The 17,196-nt window shown below is 43.1% G+C and overlaps 1 protein-coding gene across 1 annotated transcript in view; it reads right to left on the bottom strand.

Annotated features, from left to right (window-relative positions):
* Window positions 1-17,196, bottom strand: part of NEK11 (NIMA related kinase 11) — a 379,114-nt gene that overhangs the window by 24,839 nt on the left and 337,079 nt on the right. The window contains exon 15 of the mRNA XM_077491509.1: window positions 8,304-8,400. Coding sequence (XP_077347635.1) covers window positions 8,304-8,400 — 97 coding nt within the window. The remainder of the gene's footprint in view (window positions 1-8,303; window positions 8,401-17,196) is intronic.

The following is a 17,196-nucleotide window of genomic DNA, read 5'->3' as shown; positions in this document are numbered from 1 at the left end:
TCCTTGCAACCATGGCCACCCCATCACAGTCTTCTTTGCAATCATGCAACCATCACAGTCCTCCTTGCAGTCATGGCCCCCCATCAAAATCCTCCTTGCAATCATGCCACCCCCCATCACAGTCCTCCTTGCAGTTATGACCCCCCCATCACAGTCCTCCCTGTAGTCATGGCTCTCCATCACGGTCCTCTTTGCAGACATGGCCCACATCACAGTCCCCCCTGCAGTCATCGCCCCATCACAGTCTTTCCTGCAGTCATGTCCCCCCCACTGTAGTCATCCCTGCAGTCATGCCCTCCCATTACAGTCCTCCCTGCAGTCATAGCTCCATCACAGACCCCCCTGCAGTCATGGCCCCATCACAGTCTTTCCTGCAGTCATGCACCCCCATTGCAGTCCTCCCTGCAGTCTTGGCCACCCATCACAGTCCTCCCTGTAGTCGTGGCCACCCATCACAGTCCTCCCTGCAGTCGTGACCCCCCCTCAACACAGTCCTGCCTGCAGTCATGCCCCCCCTTCACAGTCCTTCTTGAAGTCATGCCACCCATCACAGTCCTCCCTGCAGTTAAGGGTCCCCCATCACAGTCATGCCCCTTAAAAGCACAGTGCCTCTTCCAATTCCTGCCTTCCCTGCAGTGTCTTACCTACAACAGGGCAGAGACAGCTAGCAGCCTGTGTCTATTCTCTCATGTCTACTGACTAGAAGCCAATGTCAGCCTATTAGCAGAGCAGGGGGTGGGAGTGGCTGCAGATTGGGACAGAGAGTGAGAGATGCCTGACTTATTATATTAACAAGCAGGTGAATACTCAAATCTTATTATGAAAAGTCTTCTGCCCTCTGTCCCAATCTGCAGCCGCTCCTGCCCCCTGCTCTGCTAATAGGCTGACATAGGGGGCCAGTCAGGAGACATGGGATAATAGACACGGGCTGTTAAATAGCCTGTGATCTGTGACAGGACTACCCTCTTGCTGTGCGACCGCGGCCTGCTGAACAACAGGCCACAGACTGGTACCGGTCCGCGGCCTGGGGGCTCGGGACCCCCTACTTTAAAGTGCTGTATATCTAAACCCAAGAACAAAATATATATTGCAGCTTGCCAGTCTGTAGATGTTGTGCCTGCATTAGTTTCCTATTTTTTCCCTAGCTGCAAATACTAAAAAATACCTGCTGATCTTTTCTAGGAAATGTATAACATTCCATGCAGTGAACTGAAATCTCAAAAATGTTATCAGCTTTGCCAGCTATCTTTTCTGAACTACACCCCCCTCCCCCTCTTTATATGGAGAGAGGAGAAGAGAGGTGTTTGTAGTCCAAATAGGGTAAGAAGATCATCTGGTGAAAATAAAGGAAAAAAAGAGCCTGAAAAAGAAAACAAATGCAGTCAATCTAATGACAGGTAATCTGCAATATATTCCATTTTTACAGTGGGGCTTTGATGTTCTTAATTCTATTCGATATACAGGTAGAAAATGTCTAATGCCCCATATACATAGTTGGACATTCCATCCACAAAATCCGTGTGATTTTTTTCAGATGGATTTTGGCCGAAACTTGTGTTGCATACACACGATCAGACAAAGTTGTCGGAAAATCCGATCGTTCGGAACAAGGTGACGTAAACATCGTACGACGGGACTACGTAGAGGCCAGTAGCCAATAGCTTTCGTCTCCAAATTTTTTCTGACCATGCATGGCACTTTGTGCGTCGGAATTCTCTACACATGATCGGAAAAAGTCAGATCGGATTTTGTTGTCGGAAAATTTTAGATCCTGCTCCGTTGGAAATTCTGACGGAAAAAGTCCGATAGAGCCCACACACGATCAAATTTCCGACAACATAATTTGATCTGACTTTTTCCGTCGGAAATTCCGACCTTGTGTATGGGGCATAAGTGTACGGGGTATCTCCATCCTAGCCAGAATGACATGATGAAAAATGGAGAACAGCGTCCCAAAAAAATCATAAAATATATAAGAAAAAAACAAGAGTGCTTTAACGTATCTTACAGCTTGTAAAATAATGGATCTTCCATAGGTAAGATGTGGGAAGAATAATCAATGTTCTTTAAATTAGCCTTAGAAATGGCTCCTTAGAAAACTCACTGGCAGTTGCTACTTTTGCCGCTAAGCCAACAGCCAGAACTGGATAAATGAATGGAATGATACAGTATATCACACGATGGAATATAAAAATTATAAACAAATTATAAGCTAAGGATATTATTTTATTTAAGAATAAAATACATCTGCTTATTGTAGTCTGTACCCAACATAACTGCCAAGATACCACTACATTTCTATGAGTCATTGCAGTCTAATAGTCCATAACTAACAAGTGTCTCTCATTTATTGTCCGTTACATTTATTGGTTTTCATAAACAATCCATTCATTTGCATGCTGTTTGTTACTTTTAGTTACCCAAACAACACTCCAGGGCAGAGAAATGGGAAGAAGCAATTCTAATCTGAAATATGTGCTATGATATAATTACATTATCGTAGTAAACATGGATATTGTTCTACATCGCCGTGCTCCAGAGTGAGACGAGAAAATGTAATAATATGCTTGTTTAAGTCACAAATCTGTTGAATTAATTATGACTTTGTCTTTGCCATGAAAGAAAGATGCAGCCTTGGGTCATCGTGCTAGAAGGAAAAGTCCATATCATTTTAATAAAAGAAATTCACATACAAAATGTGGGTCATTTGTGGGCACGGTGCAGCACTTAATTTGGAAACAAATGGCCATATTGCAGCTGCTAGTATCAATGTGATGAAGCTGCTGCAAATCATATAACAGGGAAGATAGTGGAGAATAAACAAGCTTGAACTTAGATCATTACAGGAAAGGGAAATATCATAAGAAGGAAATATTACAGTTGCATGCATAATGACATTTCCCATACACTTGTCAAGTATCTAGTCGATTAGGACATTTTAGATCTTTTTTGAGGTTAATCATTCACTGTATATGGCGGAAATCAGGAATTCAACATAAATCTGAATATTAAATGGACAAGACAGGTGAAGCAAAAGTCACTCTAAGTCACTCTACGTTCTTTTGGGCAATTGGCTGATGACTGATTGTCATGCCGCGTACACACGACCGGACTTTTCGATGGACTAGGTCCGACAGTCTTCCCGATGGACTTTCGGCGGAGGTCCGACAGATTTTCTGAACGAATGGACTTGGCCACACAGAACCGGACTAAGTCCGTTCGAAAGTCTGTTAGTTTTGAACGTGATGACGTAAATGGGACTAAACAAGGAAGTTCAATAGCCAGTAGCCAATAGCTGCCCTTGCGTTGTATCTGGTCTGGACTAGCACACAGACAAACAGTTTTCCCGATTTTTAGTCCGTCGGATAGATTTGAAACATGTTTTATTTCTAGGTCTGTCTGACTTTTGGGGGGGAAAAAAAGTCAGCTGGAGCCTACACACGATCAAATTGTCCGACGGATTCTGGTCCGCCGCACCAAGTCTGCTGGAAAATCCAATAGTGTGTCGCGTAAAAAATCGGCGGACTAAAAATCGGGAAAACTTTTGTCTGTGTGCTAGTCCAGACCAGACCATTAGGATCACTTAAGATTATCCATGACCTTTTACTGCCTAAAGTGGAGCTCCGGGCAAAAAATTGTAGACACCAGTACTTGATTTTATGCATCGCATATATTTCCTACCATACTTTTATAACTGCATGTATCTGTCATGTGCACATTTGAACAACCCCTAACGATACTTACCTATTTACACAGTGACTGTAGGAAAAAGGGCTGCTAAATTCCTGCTCTCTTGGACATCTAGTTTCCACCAGACACCTGACTAGACGATGAAGGAGTAACAACACATACATATAATATATATTCTACAGGAAGCGAAAAATATATCCTTAAATGTATTCTTTGCTTCTATGGAGTATTGTACCCGATATGTGCAGTACAATATGCATTTGTGGGGTAATTATATGTGCAGAGCCTTGAAAAAGTATTCACCCCCGTGCCATTTTTCGTATTTTGCTGCCTCACAACCTGGAATTAACATGGATTGTTTGAGGATTTGCATCATTTAATTTACAGAACATGCCCACAACTTTGAAGATTTTTTTTTATTATTGTGAAGCAAACAACAAATAAGACAAAATAACAGAAAAGGTCAATGTGTATAACTATTCACCCCCCAAAGTTAATACTTTGTAGAGCCACATTTAGAGCCTATCACAGCTCCAAGTCGCTTTGGATAAGACTCTATGAGCTTGCCACATCTTACTACTGGGAGTTTTGCCCATTCCTTCTTGCAAAACTCTTCCAGCTCTTTCAAGTTGGATGGTTTGCGCTTATGAACAGCAATCTTTAAATCTGACCACAGTTTTTCTATTGGATTGAGGTCCGGGCTTTGACTAGGCCATTCCAACACATTTACATGTTTCCCCTTAAACCACTCAAGTTTTGGTTTAGCAGTGTGTTTGGGGTCATTTTCCTGCTGGAAGGTGAACCTCCATCCTAGCCTCAAATCACACACACACAGAGTTGTACAGGTTTTGGTCAAGAATATCAATTTTTTTAGCACCATCCATCTTTCCCTCAACTCTGACTAGTTTCCCAGTCCCGACTGCTCAAAAACATTCCCACAGCATGATGCTGCCACCACCATGTTTCACTGTGGGGATGGTGTTCTTTGGGTGGTGCGATGTGTTGGGTTTGCGCCAGACATAGAACTTTCTTTGATGGACAAAATGTAAAATTTTAGTCTCACCAGACCAGAACACCTTACTCCATACATTTTGAGAGTCTCCCACATGCCTTTTCGCAAACTCAAAACGTGACATTTTGTTTTTTGCTGAAAGTAGTGGCTTTCTTCTGGCCACTCTGCCATAAAGCCCAACTCTATGGAGCGTATGGCTTATTGTTGTCCTATGTACAGATACTCCAGTCTCTGCTGTGGAACTCTGCAGCTCCTCCAGGGTTACCTTAGGTCTCTGCACTGCCTCTCTGTTTAACCACTTCAATACCAGGCACTTAAACACCTTCCTGCCCAGACCAATTTTGAGCTTTCTGCGCTGTCGCACTTTGAATGACAATTGCGTGGTCATGCTACACTTTACCCAAATACATTTTTTTATCATTTTTTCACCACAAATAGAGCTTTCTTTTGGTGGTATTTGATCGCCTCTACGGTTTTTATTTTTTGCTAAACAAATAAAAAAATACAGAAAATTTGGAAAAAAAAATATGTTTTTTTTGTTTCAGTTTTAAAACTTTGTAAATAAGTATGTTTTCTCCTTCACTAATGGGCACTGATGGGGCTACACTGATTGGCACTGATAAGGCGGCACTGATGGGCACCAATGAGGTGGCAGCAATGAAGTGGCACTGATGAGGTGGCATTGATGGACACTGATATGTGGCACTGATTGGACGGCACTGATGGGCACTGATAGGCGGCACTGATGGGTGGCACTGATGGGCGACACGGATGGGCACTGATAGGTGGCACAAATTGGCACTGATAGCTGGCATGGATGGGTGGTACAGATGGGCATGGATAGGCAGTACAGATGGGCATGGATAGGCGGCACAGATGGGCATGGATAGGCGGCACAGATGGGCATGGATGGGCACTGATAGGTGGCACGGATGGGCACTGATAGGCGGCACAGGTGGGCACTGATAGGCGGCATTGTATTATGTTATACTGTACTAATGGATGCCAATCAGTGCCAAACAATAATGCATGCCAATCAGTGATGCCCATTGTGGACACTGATTGGCATCCATTATGGGCACTGATTGGCATCCATTGTGGGCACTGACTGGCATCTCTGGTGGTCTAGGGAGGATTACCTTGTGCTGGGCATCCCTGGTGGTCTGGTGGCGTCCCTGGTGATCCAGTGTGGGCATCCTTGGGGGGGCTGCGCTGATAATTGATCAGCACAGACCCCCCTGTAAGAGGAGCAGCCGATCGGCTCTCCGGCTTTTCCTATTTACACTGTGATCAGCCGTGATTGGACATGGCTGATCACGTGGTAAAGAGTCTCCGTCGGAGACTCTTTACCGAGATCGTAGTTGCAGGGTGTCAGACGGACACCCCGCAACAACGATCGCCGCAATGCGTGCCCCCGGGGGCACGCATCGGCTCAAAATCCTGATCACGTCATATGACGTCCGGTCAGGATTTTTAAACCACTTTGCCGCTGTCATTCTGCTATAGGGCAGGCGGCAAGTTGTTAATGCCCTCCTTGCCCAGTCCATGAGTTTTGGTGTGCGCCCATCTCTTGGCAGGTTTGCTGTTGTGCCATGTTCTTTCCATTTGATTATAATCGATTTGCTGGTGCTCCTAGGGATCATCAAAGATTTGGATATTTTTTTATAACCTGACCCTGATTTGTACTTCTCAACAACATTGTCCCTTACTTGTTTGGAGAGTTCCTTGGTCTTCCTGGCAGTGTTTGGTTAGTGGTGCCTCTTGCTTAGGTGTTGCAGCCTCTGGGCTCTTTCAAAAAGGTGTGAATATGTAATGACAGATCATGTGACACTTAGATTACACACAGGTGGACATCATTTCACTAATTATGTGACTTCTAAAGGTAATTGGTGGCAGAAGAGCTTTTTATGGGCTTCATAAGAAAGGGGGTGAATACATACGCACATGGCAATTTTCAGTTTTTTTTTCTTTCTGAAAAAATTGTTTTATGTATATATTTTTCTAATTTTACTTCACCAACTTAGACTATTGTGTTCTGATCCAGTACATACAATTCTGATTAAAAAAAACATTGAACTAAAGGCTGTAATGTAACAAAATAGGTAAAAAGCCAAGGGGGGGGGGGGTAATACTTTTGCAAGGCACTGTATGCATACAGTATTATACATATGCTTAAATGTGTTTTGATGTTTTATTATTTTTGTAAAAAATTTTTGCTTTTGACTTTACAAATGTTCAACTTTATGTCATTATTGTCAAAAAGCCACAGATTAAAGCTCTGGAAATAATAATTTAGCGTGTGAATGGCTGTTCAGTGGGGGCATGTCAGGACAAGTCTGATCATTAGAGGAGAGCATACTGTGTTCCCAGCACAGCAAAAGAACTTACCACGGTGTGTTCTCCTGCTTAGTGTGATCGGTTTTTAATAGGTAAGCAAGGGGACTAGCAGGGACACCAGGGATTTCACACTAAGGAGGCAATACAAAGAGAACAAGATGCTTTCTCATACAAGTACTGTACATGGTACAGCAGGCACATATCAGGAATATGAAGTGTTTGGGTAACAGACGCTTTAACAACTTGGGGGTCATTGCCTACAGTATACCCAGTACTGACTACTACTTTTCACACTTATAGTAAACAAAACTGTGTTTTGTACATAATTTTGAATATATGTAATTATTGTGTTCCTTTAATTGTTCTTTAATTGCCTATAACAGACTCATTATAATTCTGTTAAAATCAATAAAAAAGTTTGAAATAAAAAAATAAGGGTCCCTATACTGATGTGTTAGCTTTGTTGATTGAGTGAGGTTTTGATGTACATAGAATGTATTCAGCTTATTTCAACTGAAGCTTCAGTTGGGATTAAATCTGTATATCTAATGCTGTGTACACACGACTGGACTTTCTGTCAGAATGAACTCTGTCTGTCTTTTCGACAGACTTTTCGACGGAGTTCCGATGGAGTTCCGCTGAAACGTACTTGCCTACACACGATCACACCAAAGTCTGATCGTTTAACGCAATGACATACAACGGGACTAGAAAAGGGAAGTTCAATAGCTAGTAGCCAATAGCTGCCCTTGCATAGTTGTTGGACTGTCGGACCTGCATACAGACGAGTGGTTTTCTCAACAGGAACAGGTTCCGATGGAAAGATTTGAAACATGTTCTATTTCTAAAGTCCATCAGATTTTTCGACAGAAAAGGTCAGATGAAGCCCACACATGAGCGAATTGTCCAACAGATTCATTCTGTCTGAACTTTGCTGTTGAAAAGTCCGGTCGTGTGTACACGGCATAAGATTCAGCCATCCACTCATCAAAATCAGTATAATGTAAGAAGTAAATATTTAGCTATTTCAATATCACATACTTGCTGATGAAATTTTATAAATGGTCTTCCTACAATTATACAAAATGTATAAATGCCCCTGAACTTATGAACACACTGTAACAGAGTAAAAGAGGCAGAAAAAGACAGGAATTGAAACAATATTGCATACATATCTCGCTTGCAGTCATTGGAACATTTAAGATTCTCAGTAGTACAGATCACTGCATTGTGTTTCAAACAATAAAATGGTTAGAGCACTTACTCTCTCATGCGCTTCAACTTAGTCTGTGCCATAATGTCATTGATAGCATTTGATGTCAAGGGAATTGGTGGAGACATTTTGGTGGCAGTCTGAGTATCTACAGATCAATGGAGAGAGAGACAATGTAATTCACTGTCCAAATTAATGGCATTATGGAACACTGGAAACAGAAAGTGTAATGTGAAATTGCCTTGTTAGAAGCAAGTTATTTAAAACAAATTGGTAACAATGTGTGATAAGCTTATAGGGCACAAATCAGAGGAATTCCACTAGTAGGCATGACACTATACAAAATGTTCAATGTAAGTACAAAGGGTTTTATTACACAAACAGTATAAGTAGTGTATGTCATGCTAAACAAAAACAAAAGTAAATCAATATTGTCTAGAGAGAAGTAAACTCTTAATGCAAACTAGTTTTATATATACATAAACGTATATATAAGTACATATTCATTAATGGCAATATATTCAGAAGCAATTAAAGAAATTGGGCAGTATTTGGATTCTTTTTCACAAGATGGTAACATTTTGGAATCGATCTTTATTGCATGCTTGTAAAGAAAAGTATGATCATTTAGCTCCATAACACTGGCATAAAAAACGTAGAACACCAGTAACCTTATTTTACTGGATACAAAGGAAGTAACAAGGATAAATAAAATAAATAAATAAATGAATAAATAAATAAATAAAAAATTAAACAGGCAGGGTGGATAAGGTATAATGTACAAATGTTGATAGAAAAAAAGCAGGCCTTTAAACTACAATAGAATATAAAATGTAGTTAGATACTAATACAAGTTGTGTCAAAAAGAATTGTTAACTGCTTACCGACTGCCTCACGCCGATATACGTCGGCAGAAGGGCACGTATAGGCAGAATAGCATACCTGTGCGTTGCCCTTTAAGAGGCGGCGGGGGCACCCACGGGAAGCTCTGTGAGTCGGGTCACGGGTCCCGTGGACTCAATCGTCACGGGGATACCCGCGATCACCTCACGGAGAGGAAGAACGGGGAGATGCTAAAGTAAATAAGCATCTCCCCGTTCTGCCTAGCAACAGTGTCACTGATCTCTGCTCCCTGTGATTGGAGCAGAGATCAATGATGTGTAAAACACAGCCACGCCCCCCACAGTTAGCAACACGCCCCTAGGACACACCCCTACACTGCCACCTAGTGGTTAACCCCTTCATTGCCAGTGTCATTTATACAGCAATCAGTGCAATTTATATAGCACTACTTGTTGTATAAATGACAATGGTCCCAAAAATGTGTCAAAAATGTCAGATTTGTCCGCCATAATGTCGCAGTCACGTTAAAATTCGCTGATCGCCGCCATTAAAAAAAAAAAATATTAACAAAAATGCCATAAAACTATCCCCTATTTTGTAAATGCTATAACTCTTGCACATACCAATCAATAATCGCTTATTGTGATTTTTACCAAAAATATGTAGAAGAATACGTATTGGCCTAAACTGAGGAAAAAGATATATATTTTTATATATATTTTTTGGTGTATATTTATTATAGCAAAAGGTAACAAAATAATTAGTTTTTTTCAAAATTGTCGCTCTTTTTTTGTTTATAGCAAAAAAAATAAAAACCGCAGGGGTGATCAAATACCACCAAAAGAAAGCTCTATTTCTGGGAAAAAAAGGACGTCAATTTTGTTTTTGAGCCTCGTCGCACGACCCCGCAATTGTCAGTTAAAGCGACGCAGTGCCGAATCGCAAAAAGTGCTCTGGTCAGGAAGCAGCTGCTATCAGGTATAAAGTACAACTCCCAGACTTGCCTGCAGCAGCCTTTTGTCACTAAAATTGAATCCTGGGCCATTCTAAAATTGAAAAGCTCCAACGTTTCATGAGAGTGTCAAAGCCCAACCACCCCATCTTGTCCCATGCTCATAGTAACGGGCCAAAAGGGATGTTTTAAAAGCAAGGGGAGGTGGCCAAGCTATGATGGTAGAGCTGCTGTATTGCTCATCCACAAACCTTCACACGTTCAATGCGCTCTTCCTCCCTCGGTTCTGCTAGGACAGGGGAAGATACATACATTGCGCATGTTTGTGGATGAGGGAAAGTGCACTGTGCATATACAGGTTTGTGGACAAGCAACATAGCAGCATTATGCTTGTTCCTGTGATGATGGAGGAGCACTAAATGTACTAGCTTATACTGTATGGAGTGGAGTTCACTCAGAATGCTACTTTTTCTGGCTATGCTTCGTAAAACCCACAGGCATGCGCAGCTCATTGCATTAGGGTGTGCACCCCAAAGCTCAAACACACATGCGTGTGTGCTTATGTGTATATATACACACACGCACTTTTATAAATAAATGTAAACAAACATTTTAAAACTTATTAAAACATGAATTAATAAAACACTTATCAAATGTAAAAAAAAAAAGAAACTTGCATTTTTTACATTTATTAAAACATGTAATTGTTCACACTAGCGGTTGAGGTGCAGTAAAACCCTGCTGTTGAGCTGTGCTTTTACCGCCCCTCAACCATTACCATCTTTTAGCTTTAGAGGCAGCGGCTGGGCATGTTCACATGCCTCAGCTGCAATTGAACTCCCTGTTGCTTTCAGCAGGTGTATCAGCGTTCAGCAGGTGGTCACTGACCGTGACCCACTCAAGTGAAAGGCAACACTCTGCAAGCGGCCTGCAACTGCATGCAAAGTGGACTTCAAGGGGTTAAAACAGGTTGTGTGGAGGCAATACAACCCCTCTTCATCAATTCTGAAATTCTCTCTGCATGTGCAGGAGTGACATCATTGCTGCTCCAGCCATTCATACAGCCAGAGTCCGCGAACCTGGAAAGAAGACCAGGGAAGATGTACGCCCTGTCAGAGAGCTTCGTTGAGTTGAGTATTTCATAATGTGCCAGTATGTGATGCATAATAGCACATTATGCTATTGCATTGAAAGTTACAGGGTGGCAGTTACTGCTTAAAGTTGATACATGTGAACATTTTTTTTTTTTACTCAGGTCACTAGCTGATGGGTTCTTGCATCTACATAAGTGATATGGATGCAGGAATCCCCCCTGTTGGGACATCGTATTCTGACAGCGGGGACTCTCCACTGTCAGAATACACTGATTAGTGCTGCAGCTGATTGGCTGCAAGAACAAGGTTTCCAGGAGTCCTCTCAAAGAAAAGCTGATCTAATGATTGGTTTCTGTCTAAGGCCCCTTTCACACGGGGCGGATCAGTAATGATTCACCCCGTGATGATGCGCTCGCTCAGCGGGGATCGCTCCATTGTCCCCGCTGAGCCGGCGGCGGACATGTCGGTCTCCGCACACTGTGGAGGGACCGCCCTGTCAGCTCTCTGCTCTCCTCTATGGGGATCGGATGAGCACGGACCGTCTGTCCGTGTTCATCCGATCCGCTCTGCAGACGGATAGAAAAATAGGATTTTCCTCCATCTGCAGAATCGGACAGTTGCGGAGGCGGACAATAGCGGGTGTCTGTGGGTGTTCATCTGCAGACACCCGCTATCCCATAGGAATGCATGTATGTCCGTATTTCATCTGCAAACGGATGGATGAAATACGGACATACTGTCCGTATGTGTGAAAGGGGCCTTACAGGGAAGGCTACACATAGATTGAAATATATCCAGTCCCTGGCGAACTGGACAAATCTCAATCTGTGTGTACCCAGCTTTACCTTATTTCTTGCTCCGCTCCCTTCACTGCCATGACTGTCTCCCTTAGCTTCTGTGTAAGGTACTGGCTGTGGTCACACTCCAGCCTCTCCATCATACCATGCAGGGTTAAAGTGGTTGTAAACCCTCATGGTTTTCCACCTTAATGCATTCTATTCATTAAGGTGAAAAACCTCCTGTGGTGCTGCAGCCCCCCTGAGCCCCCATTTTACTTACCTGACCCCATTGGCTCCCACTGCTGTCAATCAAATCCAATGATGAAGCGCCAGGGGCGAGGCTGAGTCCTGCATTCTGTGAATGGACACAGATGCAGGAGTCAGGAGTGCGCCCGCATGGGGGTCCACCATAGGAGAGAGCTTCTCCAATGTGGACGCTCGATGTGGGGAGGAGCCAGGAGCGGTGCCGAGGAACCCTAGAAGAGGATGCTAGGGGCCACTCTGTGCAAAACAAACTGCACAGTGGAGATAAGTATGGCATGTTTGTTATTTAAAAAACAAAAAAAAAAACAAAGCTTTATAACCCCTTTAATGTCTCTGTATGGTGAGGTGAAGAAAGAGAGCTTGGAATAGGGTAAGTAAAAAAGGATATCCCCCACCCCTTACACGCAAAGATGGAAATTTTTTTTAAACAGAAAATTTTTAATAATGAACTAAGCATATACAGAATCTATTTGTAAAACAGTGAGGTATGTGATACATCAAACCAGTAGATATACATACAGTCATATGTGCATAGCTGGTCAAAACAAAAAGAAACCTAACATAGCATAGGAGTTAAATGTCAAAGTACACCAAGTTATTGTCTATAGGGCATTACCGTATATACTCGAGTATAAGCCGAGATTTTCAGCCCCTTTTTTTAGGCTGAAAGTGCCCCCCTCGGCTTATACTCGAGTCACCGCCGTCTGTCTACCCGATCAGCGTGTCGTGCAGACAGACGGCGGCCATTCCACTATTCAAAAGTCGCGGCTCCCTGTCTGTGATAGGCGGAACACTCAATTTCCCAGCAGTCAGTGGTCCGCCTATCACGGACATCCGCTCATCCTCATACTACGGACGAGGATGAGAGGATGTCCGTGATAGGCGGAACACTGACTGCTGGGAAATTGAGTGTTCCGCCTATCACAGACGGAGGCGCGGCTTTTGAACAGTGGAATGGCCGCCGTCTGTCACAGACGAGAAGAGGTGCGGCGATCCTGGCATGTTTTTACATGCAGATCGCTGCAGAAGGACACAGGCTGCAGAAGGACAAAGAGGCACAGGACACAGGTAGGCTGGACACACAGGGATGGACGGACACACAGGGATGGACGGACACACAGGGATGGACACACAGGGATGGACAGGCATGTCTCACCCTTGGCTTATACACGAGTCAATAAGTTTTCCCATTTTTTTTGTGGTAAATTAGGGGCCTCGGCTTATATTCGGATCGACCTATACTCGAGTATACACGGTAAGTGAAGGGTTAATATAATCCATAAACAAATATAAAGAATGGACTTTTTTACTTTCCTGAAGTTGGGATGTATTATTCCATTCCTTGATGTTAATGCTCAGATTTTTTGCTAGGTTGAGACTAGGACTGGGACTTCTGAGGTGCTACATAGATGTATTCAACATACACATTACATCTTATTAAAAAAGAATGATTTAAATAGGATATAATGTGAATGTTGAATACATCTGTAGCGCCAGTTCCTGAAGAGCATGCACTATGTTTCTGAAATGTAATGTTACACCCGAACTGCAGTTTGGTTTGGGTATAATTATTCCAAATTTTGACCTCAGCATCAGTCTGACTGGACTGTGGGGCATTCAGGCTGGCCATAGGGGGCACTGTCTCTTCTGGCAGGCATGGAAACACAGTCTGGTCGGGTGCTTTAAGGTGACTTTCTCTCGGAGCCAGCCCAGTGGGAGTGTCACTCTTGCTGTGCTTTCTGGGAGAGGGTACTTAAAGAGGAAGTAAACCCTGATGGGTTTACTTCCTCTTTTATTCCCTGCAAAGGCAAAGCATAATGGACTACTATGCATCGCATAGTAGCCCATTATGTGTCACTTACCTGACACAGGAGCCAGCAAAGTTTTTCAAATAAAAATGTCTTTAAGTGGATCTGTCATCAGTCTCTAAAGTTTCTGGGCCATCTACTACAGGAACCCCTAGACACAAATCGAGGTGAAGAAGGTAACGGTAAGCCCAATTAAACCAGCAGCTCCTTCGGGGGTTAGTGCTACACATCTATGTAGAAGTCCCAGTAATTCCGAACCCATAGCTCCCAACTTTCCCTGATGCGGAGGGACTGTCCCTCATTTTGGTCTGATCTATATAGTTGTATATAAAATGCACTTTTTATTTTTCAAAAAGTGTTTCCCAGTGCTAAACCTTTCATCCAAATTCTAAATTGCTGCATTTGTACATTTTAAAAGCCAATATAAAGGAATAGCAGTGGTAAAAAAAAAAATTCCTTGTGGATTTAATTAACCTTTTTTTTGGTTAATTCTCCTGTTAAGGGGGTGTGGCAGGGAGCGTGTCCTATTCCTACATACATTTGTTAGTAGGTGTCCCTCATTCCCATCTCAAAATGTTGGGAGGTATGCTAACCTGTTCAAGAATGTCCCTTTTCTTTCAGTAAACCTTCCCTGCAAGGTGCAGGATAGGTTTACAGCAGTGCTCCGGGCTGCACCGTGATGATCTCTTCCTGCTCCATCCACCTGTACTGGAGTTGTGAAAACCCTGACTCAGCCAGAAAAACGAGTACCAAGGAGAGAGACAGTTTTCCTGTTGTAAGCTGTTTTTGTGGCAACAAGAAGCATAGGATGGTGGGCTCTGGTAACTACTAACTCCTGTGAGGACTGCAGCCGCCAGCTGTGGAGTAAGCAGGCAGGAATTATCCAATGCTGCCTCTGTAGTCCTGGATACAGCATCCCTGATAGCAGGTGGCGGAGTGATATTCAGCTGTCAGGGATTCTGTAGTCGGGACTACAGAGACAGTATAGGAAAATGTGGTTGCCTGCTTGCTCACTCCGTGGCCAGTGGCTACAGTTCTGACAGGAATTTTACATTCAACTAATAAATAGTCACACTGGCAGTGCTATTAGTTAGCAGGAGTGCCAAACTGGATTTGTCACACACTGCAGAGTGCCTTGAGTGTGCCTGGGCATTAGGGTGTGCCCAGGCACACCCCCTGCCCACGCCTATGGTAAAAGCCACAGTTAGCCTACAGGTATGTAATTTCTCTACACTGCACAATGATTTGTAAACTACTGAGGCCTCTTGTCTGTATTTCCAATTTTATTATAAAGGGTTTTAGGGTTCTTATATCAAAGCGTAAAGAATAATAGAAGAATCCCGAGATGGGATTTTAAAATATCCACCTCTGACCACAGATGCATTAGGACTTTAGAAGATTACTTAAAAATGGCTCTTTTAAAGGTATGGTTCAAAGTTTCCATTATTAGATTACAAGTATTCCATTATAGATTCTGTCTCATTTTCCATTTAATGCATTCAGCACTTACCTTGGACTCGCCCTAGTAATTCCCTCCTTAACTAGATTGCTATTGCATTGTGATAGCATGTCTTATGTATAGCATTAGGTGTGCAGCAGAAGAAAAGCTGTCTTCTGAAATAAATGTCTTGTGAAATGTCCTTTGTTTTTCTGAATGATGATTTAAAGTTGAACTTCGGTTACATAAAAAAAAAATTATTTAATCTAATCTAATAGTCTAATATTAAAATTATTTTTAAGCCCAGAAACCCTTATTTACTCACCTATTACGCTGTAACTTGAGCATCAATGGCTCCCTTTAAAGCAACATTCAACTCAACACACCCCCACCCATGTTTTTTTTCCCTCTTATCTGTAGTACTGTGTTGTCTTCAAAACACATACTCATCCACAAAATAAAAACCAGCCTTGTTGTACTGTGATACATTGTTTGGGTGCCATACAGGGTGTCTTGTGCCACCAACTTGATCTTCTTCAGCTGTCTGCCTCTTCTGGGTGCAGGCAGCCAGCTTTGACGACATGCTGGACCTGCCCCCAGTCTGCCCTCGGCTCGTCCACTGACTGCTCTGTGTGCGGATCCTGCAGCCTCTTGGGAGATGTGATGGAAGTATCCCTGGAGGCTACAGGACCAAGTTCAGGTCATTCTGGCCTAGGTCAGAATGTTGGTGGTGGGCAGGCACCAAATATTTAAAAATAGAAAAAAATGATACTTTTACAACAATTCTGCTTGGGGAGGGAGAGAGTGTTAAAACAGAACTAACTTCCTGTCACGTAATCAAAGTTTAAGATAAGAAACTGGGGCTCTTAACACCTAGGAAACAGAAAAACTTTCCCAGGAAGCAGTACAACCTGCGGCCACAGTGGGAGATTCCAGGTGAGCCGTGCGACTCAGGAGCGTTTGTAACGCCATGACGAACTGATCCATGCGGTGATCCAGTTCATTCAATCTGGAAAAAAATATTACCAACAAGCTTCATGAAAACCGTTGCTCCCTTGAGGCGGTCAAATAACTCCGTAATCAACGGAGTCAGATAGGCATTCTTAGGCCGCGTAGACACGCGCGGACTGTTCGCCCAACTTTGTCCGCTGAACAGTGTTTGGGCGGACAGTCCGCTCGTGTGTGGGCTTTCAGCGGACAGTTTGACGAACAAGGTTTTTCGGAAATTCCGTAAAACTGTCCGCTGAAACCTTGTTTGAGCGAACAGTCCGCCCGTGTGTAGGCTTGTTCGTCAAACTAAGTTCTGCGCATGCTCAGAAAGGATTTACACGCCGAAAGTTATAATGCAGTGTATAGGACGTCGTATTTTTCGTCCCGTCGTACGTGCCGTTTACGTCATCGCGCACGGTTTCAGCAAACTGTTCGTTCGTCGTGTGTGGCCATGTCCGTCCATGCTAATTTTGAGCGGACTGTTTGCCGAAACTGTTTGACGGACAAAGTTGGGCGAACAGTCCCCGCGTGTGTACGCGGCCTAAATCGTGAAAAGATTGAGACCCTTATAATCAATACAAGGTCTCAGTACACCACTCTTCTCCTTCACAAAGAAGAAACCAGCACCAGCAGGAGATGAGGATAAAACCTTGAGAAAGAGCGTCTGCAACGTATTCCTCCATGGCCTTATCCTCCAAGACCGACAAAGGGTAAACCCGGCAATGAGGGTATATGGCACCAGGTTGAAGGTCAACAACAGGTCAAATACAGTAGAA

The sequence above is a fragment of the Lithobates pipiens genome, unplaced genomic scaffold, assembly GCF_037356315.1.
Source record: "Lithobates pipiens isolate NorthernLeopardFrog02 unplaced genomic scaffold, aLitPip1_a1.2 Scaffold_19, whole genome shotgun sequence".
In the NCBI taxonomy this organism is placed as follows: domain Eukaryota; kingdom Metazoa; phylum Chordata; class Amphibia; order Anura; family Ranidae; genus Lithobates; species Lithobates pipiens.
Note: the sequence above shows the minus strand (reverse complement) of the source record. Positions and strands in the feature narration are given on the sequence as shown.